Here is a 12,782-nt window from a genome sequence, read left to right as displayed (position 1 = left end):
CTTTAATCCATATATGCTCTTTTATATTAAACCACATTTTTTGACTAGCTCAAAGTAGAATAATTTTTTAAGGATAATTTTAATAAATAACTATCAGAGTTATATAAATAAAAATATATATATATATATTTGTTTAGAATGAAATTTTAAATATTGATTTTATGTAAAGTTGAGTAATTGAATAGTGTGCATATATGGAATAAAGTGAAGTTAATTTAGTTGAGAGATCAAATGATACATATAATACCATCCAATTACAATTAAAAAAATCAGTATAAGGCGAATACACTTCCATTACGGTGCATTTATATCAATTCATTGAATTTTAATTACTTACTCGCAATAAAAAAATATAAAAATTTATTCGCGAATAAGTAATAACATCGATTAAAAACTATATCAACAAAATTGATAAATAGTAAAAAGAAATAAATACGTATATTCACTAAAGTATGAAAACAATCATTCTTAAAATATAGATTGCATTATAAGTATATCATACACTAAACTAAATGAATTATGAATTCGCTTAAAATTGATAACCCAAATATAACTATATTCAATTACATATAACGATTTAAAAATTAAAAACACTTCTTATTTTTAACTAGATATTTAATTTGTTGATTTCTAGGCGTATGGTTTTACAATTGTATACGCTGTTGTACTATACATCATGTGTTTTGTATGTTATGTATGTTTTGTATTATAAGTCTTTAAGTTTCATTATTTTCTGTTATTTTCATAAACAATTTTTATAGATTTTAATTGATAATTAGTGAGACGAGAATTATTTACACTTGGTTCGCGTCTCATTCATGGTATTTGTAAAATGTTTTTTTTTTTCTATATAACAGAAAAGTGTTAATTTTTTAATAATTATTTTTTTTTGTTTTTTCCGTCTCTTTTTCTACATTTAATTATTTTTGAGCTTTAACGCATAATGCGTGTAAAACAGAAATTAATTAATTAATTTTTAAAATTTTTATCCTTTTATATATATAGTATTTGAATTCTGGCATTTTAAAACAGTTGATGAAAAGCGATTATTTATTCTTGACGTTCTCTCACTATAAAACAATCGATATGAGTTATAATGATGTATCATAATTCATATTATCGCATGAATTAATAGTAGAACGTAATTAATTTCTCAATAGAAAAATGAGCGTCTTTATACAATAGTATAAATGAAACAATATTATGTTTACAATTTTATTTATGCTCATGCGAAATAAAAGCATGAATTATTGATTGACAAAATTATTTTGCTAGTTGAATTATTAAAAAAAATATAGATAAGGCTTTCATGAGTAAGAAAAATAACTTAATAGCAAATGCGATGATATAAGATACATGATTACATCTTATACACTTTTTTTATGATTTATTTTTTAAACTTAAATAATGAGTACTCCTTTATCACACATTATTGAAGAAGTATTATCAGTTCTATAATTTGATATAGAATCTTGAGTTGCTTCCATTTTTTTTAATTCTCAGTTCTTATTCAACGTATGAGGCAAGTGGCACAGATCCGTTGAGGTCCAATACAATCGTCATGGCAAAATGCTCCACACTGACGACAAATTACCATGGCACCTCGAATGTTACATTCACATGGAGGTGGTGGATCACCGCCCATAATTACTCCTGGTGCGCCAGGCTCAGCTCCACCACTTCCTCGACCATCTGATGTCCCTCTTGCTTTTAAAGTAACAGCTTGATGTGATCCTTCACCTGCACTCGCCGGCCTTCCACGAACTAAGTGAACTCCAACACCTATACTCGCAATCTGCGGTGGTAAAGGTGGAGCTGAAGATGCTCGAGGTGCACTATCATTTACTCCAGTTCTTTGTACCAATATATACTGTCCAAAATTTCCTGGCCCATTAGTGCTTATTTGAGCAACAGAAGCGTTACTATTTTCTGTAATCTGAAATTAAAAAAAAAATTCCAATTTATATGGAGTTGAATCCATGAAAGTAATAATAGTTACCTGTTGCCATTTAATGTGTTTTTGCGTTTTAAAAAGAATGATTATGATTAAGACTTATAAGAATCTTACGAACCTCAACAGGAGCTGGTTGACGTGTTGTCGCAAAAACTTGTCTTAGCATAACAGCTTGAGTTTTATTTTGACTTTTTTGATTTTGATGGGAAGTTTGATGTGATTTTTGAGATTTTACAGTTGTAACAGTGCGCCCACCAGATTTGTTTGTAGTAAAAGCACCATCACCACGAGCTAAAAGACTTGGTGGCGGTTTTAAATGTGCTTTTAACTGATCTCTATTTGGCGAGCTTTGAATAACCTTAAAAGATAATTTTAATTAATAGAAAAAATAAATTTATCCCAAAGTGATTCATAAAACAGAATTGAAACTTACAGCTTGACAAATTTGATAACTGCGTTCAAGATTAACAGCTCCTGGAGGTTCTTTTGTTGAACTTCGCGATCTTCCACTACTTTGTTCTTTATTTCCATTCCTCGATCCTCGATAACCACCTGGACCTGTAGTACGTGTCGATCTCGTAGTAACATTTGTATTTGAAAACTGCTGTGGTTGCATATTCGCTACAATTGGCCGGGATTGAGTTACTGAGATTGGTGTTTGATGTTGAACAACTATTGCACTTTGTGAATGTCCCTGGGCAGTCACGCCAACAGTTGCTTGGACATGTTGATGTGGTTGAATTTGATTGCTTCGGATGCTAATATTATTGCTTGGTGCATTGACACGTGAAACGTTACCTTGTGTTGCTAGTTGAACCATTTCTTCAGACGAACGAGTAATGCTTACTTGATTTGTCACCGTTTGATGCTGCTGAAGAGGAATTCTTCCAGGCAAGGTACTTGCAGCAGTCAATGCGGGAGTTGGAGTAGTGTTTTGACCAGTATGTAATCTTGTCGGAACAAATCGTATTGACTGTAACGGTGGGAAGGCAATAATGGGCGGACTTTGCGTCGTCTGAACGTTTTTTAGCAAGCAATTAGTTGCTGGTGTGGTTATTGTCATGGTATCGGGTTGAAAAGGTGCACTTTGAATTACGGGTAGAGATATACAGTTGATTGATTCCGTTGTTGTTTCATTAACAAATGCAGTTGACTGTTGCTGAACTTGACTTTGTTGATTAGACGTTGAGTCTATTGTCTTAGACGTATCACTACACTCTTCTTGAGTAGTGACTGTAATATTTGCAGCTACAGAACCATCTAAAGCCGCAGCAACTAATGGCCACGGTACTTGCAAGTCTTCCTGGGTCTAAAAATAAAAAAATCATCATTTGTACTGACATAGCAACAATGTCATCGTAAAATGATACTTACTGAATTACTGTCGATGGTAGTATTACTATTACTCACTGTAGTATCCACAGGCCAACTACAATCTAACATTTCTGAACAAACATAGTTATTTGCATCACGAAGTTCTTCATCTTCATTACTTTCTACTATATCCGTTTGTTCTCTAATTTCTTCTGTTGTTTCCGCTACTTCTTGTGTATCAGTTTCTTCAGATTCATTGGAACCCATTTCCATTCCTTCTAAGATTGGATAAATTATCTCTTCCGTACATCCAGAAATTTCTTCATATGCTTCTCGCATTTCACCTCGCACCTAAAATAAAGAAAAAAAAATATTTATATTATTCATCAATTTATAAAAAAAAATTAAATAAGTACAGTATACATACTTCAAGTTCATGAATACGCTGAAGCGTTTCACTATCTATTTCCATAGCATCAGGAATGACTTCAGAATCCGTTGAATTAGTATTAATAGTTTCAGTATTAATTTGAACATTAATAACATCATGTTCTTCAAGTATAAGACTTTCTGATTTATCAGAGTCATGTGTTGTAATACTTTCAACAGCTGCTGCATTTTCACATTCAGAAATTTCAAAAATCTTATCACTTTCCCCCGTTGAAGGCTCAAATTGATTATCAAAATGATCATCAGCTTCTTGAAGAACCTGAATTTCTGATACCTGAGACAAACTCATTGTAAGTTCAGTAATCGTATCGCATTCATCTTGTGACTGGCATTCTATTTGTTCAGTAGCAACTGAAATTTCTTGAGTATGATCTAATTCTGATGTTGATACAACCATTTTTGGCGAATCAGTGTCTATCATCGGTGTAGATTCTTCTATAACTGGTATTGATACTTCTGTTGCCTGTTCTTCTAATTGGATTCTTTCAACTGAACTTAAATTCATTCCTATTTCTGATTCTTGAGAAATATCCTCTTCATGCTGAATAATTAAAGGAATATCGGATTGACTTATATCCATGGGAACTTCATCAGTTTCAACGCTAATTTCATTTTTTTCAGATTCCTCTTTATGCTCTTCATGTTCTTTTTCAACTCGATTAGTAATTGTTTCTTCAATTTTTTCTTTCACATCCTCCTTGGTCTCAACCTCAGGTATTATAGGTTCTTTATCATCATTTATTGGTGGTTCTTTTAAACTATCTTGAACACTGACAGAAATCTCGGAAACCGGTGGATTTGTTCTAGCAATAGAATCAGTCTCTTCAATTTTTTCTGTAATCGTCGTAACCGGACGATAAAATGATTCGGGTGTAGTTTGTTCTTGATTTGATTCTAATCTAAGTCTTAAACTAGATCTGGTGACAGCTCCTCCAGTTCTTGGTTCATTCATACAGTGTAAACCAAGTCTAAATTTAGGTTCTCTCTTTTCACCCCAAATTGGTTCAAAGTGTTTTAACTTCCAAGGATCAAGTTTATTCTTATCTTTTTCTGCTTCCATTTTCAGTCTTTGCTGATTTTCAGGCGTAAACTCACCTTCCGCCAATCTTTTACGCCACTCTAGGCAAGCACGAGCAAAGAATTCATTATTCAGTCCAGAAGTAGCAGCATCCTATAAGTAACAAATTAATATCAATTAGTGTAATTTTTACATCTAAGGAAATAAATATTAATTTTTAATTAATCAGTAATATAATTATACTTGTCTATCAACTGCAGGCAATAATTGAGCAAGCTTTCTCTGATATAAAGGAGGAAGTCCTTGGAAGGTATGCCTGTTAAGTAATGCTCTTAAACTCGTGCTCGCTAAAATACTAGCTGGGGATTCAAGATCCACTAAGCCAGCTTCTAACTGTGCGGCTGCAGACAGTCTTTTTGTGGAACGTCTTCTATTAGACTTTAGACTAAAACCGGGTAAACTCGCCAATACTTCCCTCATCGTTGCTGCAGGCTCTTCAACTATAAAACATAGAAATTTCAAGTTTATTATCTTGATTGGTACTATCTAATAAATATTTCAAAATTGATTGATATTTTATTTTATTTTATTTACCTGTGTTGGAATGTTGGATATTGGGTATCGATGGGGGATCATTTGGAGGTGGAGGTGGTGATGGAGCCGGTGGAGGTGCCAAAGGTTTGACAACAATACGAGGAAGAGCTCGGGAATTACCAGATGCAATGGTTGTATTTTTTCTTCTTCTTTTTGCCTGCTGTCGTAATGCATGTTTTATTACCTTTTTGCTATGAACCATCCCCGAGTACCCAGAACAACTGGGATTCGTTTCACCGGCTCCATCAATTTTACCTGACTCTACCTCGATATCCATCATAGAAATTCAATGATAATTCATTCTTTCAAAGGGAATTTATTGTCAACATCGTCTCGATTTAACGAAACGACATTTTTGCATCGTCTATCGGAAGTAATTGAACATATTCTCAAAGAATCAATTGTATCTTATCATAATTTTCTTCATAGAAACACTCTTATGCTAATGCCACTCGAATAAATGATCCATATATCCCAGCATGATGAAAAATAAAAACATTTTCTGTAGCTTCAACAATGATCCGCTCTTCTAACATAATTCTTATATTTTAATGTAATATTAAACAAACTAAAATTATCTCAGTTTGCAATTATGTGTTTATATTATTTTAGAAGCAATAGAATCATTTTTCTTTTTTACCACACAACTTTTATAATTTACTACTAAACAGCGGCTACAGTACGTAACACTGCAAACTCGCGATTTTGCTTTGTTCGGCCATATTGCAGCTGCGTACTTACACTATTAGTTTTACACAATTTATTAATCAATTGGATTAATATTAACACTTATTTTTATAATGCTACGCTATTTCTGGTAACAAAATTAATATTTCTAACGGAAAGAAATTCTCATAAATCTTCACAAACAACAATGCGTTCACAAAAATTCATGGCGTACATTAGAATTCCATTTGTTTTTCAATCAACCATTATTGTTTACTGTCGGTATAGAAGCAATTTACTTTATTGATCTTTCGAAATCGTGAAATTTCAATTTTTTTTTTAAATAATAATTATGAAAATAAATTTTTCATAATTATGGAATCTTAAAATATAGAGATATAATATCTCACAGAAAAATTAAGTGATTGTAACGAAATTTTCGTAAAATTTAAAGTAAAATAATCGATTTAAATAATATCTTTTCATCCACAACTTTTAGTGGCAGAATTTATCAAGAAGTGTATAAAATAACTTTTCAGTGTTTTGAAGCCAAGAATACAATTAAGTATACAAATTAAAACTAGAATAATATTTACACAAAGAGTAAACTGAGAAGGAGGATTTACTTTTATTATATACATATAAATGAACAAATGAGCTTAACAAATTAAATTCATGTATGTTAACTTTAGCGATACATTCGTTATTTTATTTTACTATTTAAAGGCTCATTTCTTTTTTGCAATTTTTTCTTTTCGTTTTTTTAAATGCTTTTTAATTTTATTTTTCCTTTTTTCTGCTTGCTGTTCTTTCACTGCTTTTTTTCGTGCCTAATACAGTTAAAAAAACCCAATTTATTAGAGTGAAAATATCAGAATATAATAAAAGAAATGAAATAATTTTTGAAAAATTACCTTTTTGTCTTCGGGAGTTTCATTTTTCGGTCTTACAGAGTTTACAAATTTACTTTCTTCATCAGAACTCTCATCTTCGGTAGATTCTTCCTCTTTATCATCTTTTAAACCATCTGATTTATTGTCTAATATTTCTGGAGTTTGAGCTGGTTTAAGGTCAGCTCTTAATCCAACTAAAGTTTTATAAATTAAATCATTTCCAGCTTTCACAAGATCAATATCCCGTTCTACATCCACTACTTGATTAAGATTTTGCGGTATGTATGCTTGTTTAAAAACTTGCTCTGCTACTTCGTCATCAGGTCCAAAATTTTCTAAACCTGAAGCTGCTCTCTCAGATACAGCATCTAAATAAGCATCCATATTTTCTTCTGTCACCGTTGGATCAGTTATGAAATTGAAAAGTTCTTTTACAGACATTACAGCAACTTGATGTTTTCTGAAAAATTCTGTAATATTTGTGCAATCTTTTCTTAGAAATTCTAAAGCCATGGGATGGTCGTGCTCTACAGCTTGAGAGACATCAATAACAACTATCGAATCATTATGATATAATAAATTGTATTCACTCAAGTCAGCATGAATGAGTCGTGCTTTATTATAAATCCTCCACATTATTTCTACACATTCTCTGTACAGTTTTCTTGGTGCTGAAGATGTTAAAACAGCATCTTTAAGTTTTGGAGCAGGCCAACCATTTGTTCCAATGAAGCTCATTAAAAGTACATGACTACGAAGAAGAATTTCTTTTGGAGCAGTGACATTACTATCATACAAGCGTTTCAGATTTCTTTGTTCTTTTTCTGCCCATGTTCGTACCATTTTTCGTGGATTATGCCGGCAATAACCATGCCGAAATCTAAACTCTCCAGTAACATATTTATCACGATCCTTGAATTGAAGAATCGATGTTTTATAAATTTTTATAGCAAACTCTATACCAGTTTTAGATATTGCATGATAAACATTTGCTTCTTTACCCGTTGATATACATCCATTTATTTCAAAAATAATACCTCGACTTAGTAACTTGAAAAGAATCATTCTAGTCTTCGGATCCAAGACTTGTTCGACAGTTGCTCTATCATGTTTATCTTTTGTTTTGAATCTTTGATTATCTATTCTTTTGTTGGTTTCAATTAGGACATTTGATGCTCCATGCGGTAATGAAGGACCTTCATATTTCTCTACATTGATTCGATTAGCAAATTTACGAAAAAATTTATCTGGAGGTTGATACTTTGTAATTTTATTGGAAACAGCTTGAGTATTCTTAGCTATTGAAGATTTAAGTTGACTTATTACTTTAGAATTACTTTGTTCTACTCTTTCCCATTCATCATTTCTATCATATGATTCCTCTTCATCATCTTCATCATTATTTTCTACTTCTAATGTTAAATCTTGTGTTTTTGAAATAACACTTGATATATGAAGAGGCGTACCACTATGATTAATTAATCTAGAAAAATTAATGATTAATTCACCAGTAAAATAGCCAATTATTGTTTTTAAATGTTAAAATTAAATTAATAACATGCCTTGATTGACTTTCATCCTCTGGATCACTAAATTGTCCTTCGATAATTGTTGAAGCCATTATTGCTTTTTTTTCATTACAACAAAGTGATTGCTTTTATTAGACACACGTGTATCAGCTGAAACTAAAAAATTGTGCAATATTTCGTAATTATAATTGCACCATGTGAGTATACGATTCAAAACTATTCTTTTTTCAGTCTACAAAAAAAACGGAAATGTACATGAAGGTAGACATATTGAATTATAGACCGCCTTTGGCCAATCATTTTATATCAAGAGAGACCACGTGATTTTTATGATATTTTATTGGTGTTTTACACAACGTCATGATTGAAGGTAAAATGACTATAGTTTCGTCAAAAATTTCGTCAACAAAACAAAAATTTAGTTTACTAAAAAGGAAATATTTTATATAATCTATGTGAAGGTGATAAATTTATAAACTACATCAAATAAAATATCTTTTATCTGAAAAAAAATCAAAAACAAAAACCAAAACAATGGCAGTTTCCACTATGGAAATTTGTGAAAATATAAAATTGGCTCGAGATATGGCATTAACTGGAAATTACGAAACTTCAGGTGTTTATTACCAAGGTGTAATTCAACAGATTCATCGATTGTTGACAACAACAACTGATTCAACAAGAAAAACTAAATGGCAATTGATTCAACATGAAATAGTTGAGGAATTTGATAAAGTTAATGCTGTGTCCCGAACATTACAATTGTTTAAAATTGATATTCCAACAGAAAAAGTATTAGGATCAGCTAGTCTACAAAATGATGAAGCAACCCGTGATTCATCTTTGTGGTCTTCGGGAGGACTTGGTGCCTCCTGGAATGCTCAAACTCGCGATCCTGATGTCTGGGCTCCTCTAACTCCTGGAGAACAAAAGTAAGTATATTTCTTTAAAATATAAAATAAAATTTATTAGACAAATAAATTAAATTATTATCAATCATCACACTTATTTTCAGAGCTCCAAAATCAATAAATGGCTCTAAGAAACCCCAAAATCGTGTGGCTCCTCGAAAAACTTCTACAGTAGTGAACAAAAAACCTGATTCAAAAGGCAATAATAAGAAGCATGATGATAAAAAGAATAATTTCAAACGTGATGATAAAGAAAAAGCTGAAAACGATAGAACAGATGTTGAAATTGAAGAAAAAAAATTTGAATCGTCTGGAAATGATCGAGACCTCGTTGATGTTTTAGGTAAAATTTAATAATCTAGTATAAAGATGCTTTTAAATAATTCCAACATTCTTCTATTATAATATTAATTATTTTTAGAGAGAGATATTGTTCAAAAAAATCCAAACATTCATTGGGAAGACATAGCAGATTTGCATGAGGCCAAAAGACTTTTAGAAGAAGCAGTAGTCCTACCGATGTGGATGCCAGATTTTTTTAAGGTTATAAACATTCATATCAACAACTAGAGAAAAATTATATTCATTGAGCTGATTTAAAATACAAATCTTTACAACTATTTTTCAGGGGATTCGACGACCATGGAAAGGAGTCTTAATGGTTGGACCTCCAGGAACAGGCAAAACAATGTTAGCTAAGGCTGTAGCTACTGAATGTGGAACGACATTTTTTAACGTTTCATCATCGACATTAACATCAAAATACCGAGGAGAATCAGAAAAGTTGGTTCGCCTTCTCTTCGAAATGGTAGTCAATTGTTGTTTTTTTTTCAACTAATAACTAATTTATTATGGTAGTAGGTTCAATATTATAATTGTTTACTTCTCCGTCAGGCCCGGTTTTATGCTCCTAGTACAATTTTTATTGATGAAATTGATTCACTGTGTTCAAGACGTGGTTCTGAATCGGAACATGAAGCCTCAAGACGTGTTAAATCCGAATTACTCGTACAAATGGATGGAATAAGCTCTAATAAGTATGGCAATCGTCTAAAAATCACATTAGTAATTATTTTTTTGAATACTTTTATTGTATTAATTAAATTTTAAACTTTCAGTGATGATCCAAGCAAAGTTGTCATGGTGTTAGCTGCTACTAATTTTCCTTGGGATATTGATGAAGCTTTAAGACGTAGATTAGAAAAAAGAATATACATTCCACTTCCTAATGGTTTGTAAAATTTTTTCGATAATATCAGTTTTAATCTAATAAATAATATCAAATGACTAAATAAATTTTTTTATTACAGATGAAGGCAGAGAATCGTTATTGAAAATTAACCTTCGGGACGTTAAAGTCGATCCGTCAGTTAATTTGTCTGATGTCGCACGAAAACTTGCTGGTTATTCTGGGGCAGACATTACTAATGTTTGCAGGTATAGTAATAGTTGGAACAAAGTTTACTTTTCTTGAATATTCGTTTATACATTTTATTTTAAATAATTATTTCAGGGATGCTTCAATGATGTCTATGAGAAAAAAAATTGCTGGATTAAAACCAGATCAAATTCGTCAACTACCAAAAGAAGAATTGGATTTACCAGTTTCAGCTGCTGATTTTTATGAAGCGATTGAAAGGTGTAATAAAAGTGTTTCTCAAGAAGACTTGGAGAAATATGATAAATGGATGAGTGAGTTTGGATCTTCATGATACCACGCGTAATATGATCCTAATACATGATTTAATAATCCTTAAACTACTTTCTATAATTATAAAAAGAGGAAGAACAAGATAAGATTAATTTTTTGGTGATGGTAAAGATCGTGAATAAAAAATTTTTGTAAAGTGTATAAACTGTTTGTAGTATTTTCAAAGTTTATATAAATATTTAATACTTTTTTATTGGTATATCAAAAAAATAAATTAATAAATGCATTAACAAAATGATGTTAAATATTGCACTGATATTTCTGTTGAATTTATCACCGGTTGACTTATTGGTCTCCAATACCACCAATTATACCATACTGAAATCAATTAAATATCTTTAGACTACAAATACATATTTCGAAATTTAATCATAATTTTTTTTCACTTACACGAATGTCCCGCTGATAAGACTACAGCATTTGTTCTACAATTATACTGACACTCTAAACTCGGGATTAATTTTATCAGTCTTTTTCCACTGGTAGCTCTTAAAATGACATTACTGCATTCAGGATTTGGCTATAATATAATCAAAAATATCTATAAATTGACATTGTATACATACTAAACGAAATAGACACTTACAAGATTATAAATTGATGCATTTGGTTCATCAATCAAAAGAAATCTTTCAACGCTTTGACTCCACCAGTCAGGAGTTCCAGATAATTTAGGAAATAATTTTCTTAAAATTCTTCCAGGCTTTACTCTAGTAATCCTCCAACTGATATGAGTATTCTTCAAATTGGAAGGATATTTATTTAGTTGTTTATTAATAACATCAGAAATAGTTCTAGAATATAAAAAAATAAATTTTTTTTCGTCTAAATAAACAAAAGTGAACAAAAAAATTTTTCAAATATTCACCTATACTCCAGATTATTTGACGTAACTTTCAAAGCATCAGAAATAAATACTTCCTGATGATTATAATAAGTATCAACAATACTGGTCATATCTGTATTGGTATCATTTTCGAATCGTGTAAATGGTATCCCGGTATTGAAATTCTTTGTAATGTTGATTCCTGTTAAATTAGGGACTGATCGAATACCATTACATGGCCAACAGTCCATCTCTAAAACATGAAAAAATGGATTCTCTACCAAGCAAGATTCATCATAAAGTTCTGAAATTTAAATCATACCATTAGCTTCAAATAAAAATTATAAATTTGTGTTAGAAAAAAAAACATTTCAGTACCTGTAAGGTGAGGATATCTCGTAATGATTGGAACTGCAAGTTTTCTAACAACATTGAATCCAGGGTAGATGAAATTTTGCATGCTTCGTAGAAATAGTTTATGGGTTGAAGGATGGTTATAAACAACAATAATACTGAATACAATAAAGGTAAAGATGAAAACAATAATTTTGATTAGTTTAATAATTTTATTTCGAAAGGTTAAATATTTTTTATCCAATTCTTTGAAACATTGTTCGAAGATTTCATCTATTTCATCTGCACTCAATTCATTTCTCGTTCCAAACATTCTCAAGTCATTTACACAACGACAATAAAATGCACGATCATTCATTATTAATGTCAATAAACTATCAAAATATTTATCTTTAATTAATTATAAAAATTATCGTTGATTAATTAATAATAATTATTAAGTTTTTTTTACAATACTATTTACTTCCAAAAATGTTGAGCAACTTAACCTCAGTTCGAGTGTTGATTAATTTATTCCGCCATTTTCCGAAACTTCCGTTTGTCAACTCGCGGGAAAATTTTA

At 30.9% G+C, this 12,782-nt stretch overlaps 4 protein-coding genes across 6 annotated transcripts; 1 reads left to right on the top strand and 3 right to left on the bottom strand.

Moving 5' to 3' along the window:
- Nucleotides 1–4: 4 nt before the first annotated feature.
- Nucleotides 5–6,254, bottom strand: Asx (Additional sex combs). 2 transcript variants are annotated; one of them, XM_035086555.1, is made up of 7 exons: nt 5,331–6,254; nt 4,980–5,236; nt 3,696–4,889; nt 3,329–3,619; nt 2,388–3,263; nt 2,073–2,312; nt 5–1,936 (listed from the first exon to the last, which is right to left on the bottom strand). In XM_035086555.1, exons 1-7 carry the CDS (start codon nt 5,608–5,610, stop codon nt 1,511–1,513), a joined length of 3,564 nt encoding a protein of 1,187 aa, XP_034942446.1. In that variant the 5' UTR covers nt 5,611–6,254; the 3' UTR covers nt 5–1,510. The 2 variants fall into 2 exon arrangements, with proteins under 2 accessions (XP_034942446.1, XP_034942447.1); XM_035086556.1 differs by having other exon boundaries at nt 3,365–3,619.
- A 346-nt stretch (nt 6,255–6,600) lies between these two features.
- RIOK1 (RIO kinase 1) lies at nt 6,601–8,700 on the bottom strand. The gene is made up of 3 exons (XM_035086753.1): nt 8,452–8,700; nt 6,911–8,372; nt 6,601–6,826 (listed from the first exon to the last, which is right to left on the bottom strand). The coding sequence occupies exons 1-3, from the start codon at nt 8,508–8,510 to the stop codon at nt 6,725–6,727; spliced, it is 1,623 nt and encodes a 540-aa protein (XP_034942644.1). The 5' UTR covers nt 8,511–8,700; the 3' UTR covers nt 6,601–6,724.
- A 102-nt stretch (nt 8,701–8,802) lies between these two features.
- Nucleotides 8,803–11,409, top strand: Kat60 (Katanin 60). The gene is made up of 8 exons (XM_035086755.1): nt 8,803–9,350; nt 9,434–9,672; nt 9,751–9,872; nt 9,958–10,137; nt 10,224–10,366; nt 10,448–10,560; nt 10,640–10,766; nt 10,843–11,409. Exons 1-8 carry the CDS (start codon nt 8,953–8,955, stop codon nt 11,039–11,041), a joined length of 1,521 nt encoding a protein of 506 aa, XP_034942646.1. The 5' UTR covers nt 8,803–8,952; the 3' UTR covers nt 11,042–11,409.
- Nucleotides 11,213–12,718, bottom strand: LOC118068970 (uncharacterized). 2 transcript variants are annotated; one of them, XM_035086763.1, is made up of 6 exons: nt 12,684–12,715; nt 12,245–12,378; nt 11,909–12,170; nt 11,627–11,834; nt 11,431–11,560; nt 11,213–11,358 (listed from the first exon to the last, which is right to left on the bottom strand). In XM_035086763.1, the coding sequence occupies exons 2-6, from the start codon at nt 12,324–12,326 to the stop codon at nt 11,267–11,269; spliced, it is 774 nt and encodes a 257-aa protein (XP_034942654.1). In that variant the 5' UTR covers nt 12,327–12,378; nt 12,684–12,715; the 3' UTR covers nt 11,213–11,266. The 2 variants fall into 2 exon arrangements, with proteins under 2 accessions (XP_034942654.1, XP_034942653.1); XM_035086762.1 differs by having other exon boundaries at nt 12,245–12,718.
- Nucleotides 12,719–12,782: the final 64 nt, after the last annotated feature.

Source organism: Chelonus insularis, unplaced genomic scaffold (assembly GCF_013357705.1).
Source record: "Chelonus insularis isolate UGA/USDA-ARS -01 unplaced genomic scaffold, ASM1335770v1 contig_403_pilon, whole genome shotgun sequence".
In the NCBI taxonomy this organism is placed as follows: domain Eukaryota; kingdom Metazoa; phylum Arthropoda; class Insecta; order Hymenoptera; family Braconidae; genus Chelonus; species Chelonus insularis.
The sequence above is the reverse complement of the archived record's forward strand: the minus strand, read 5'-3'. Positions and strand labels throughout refer to the sequence as shown.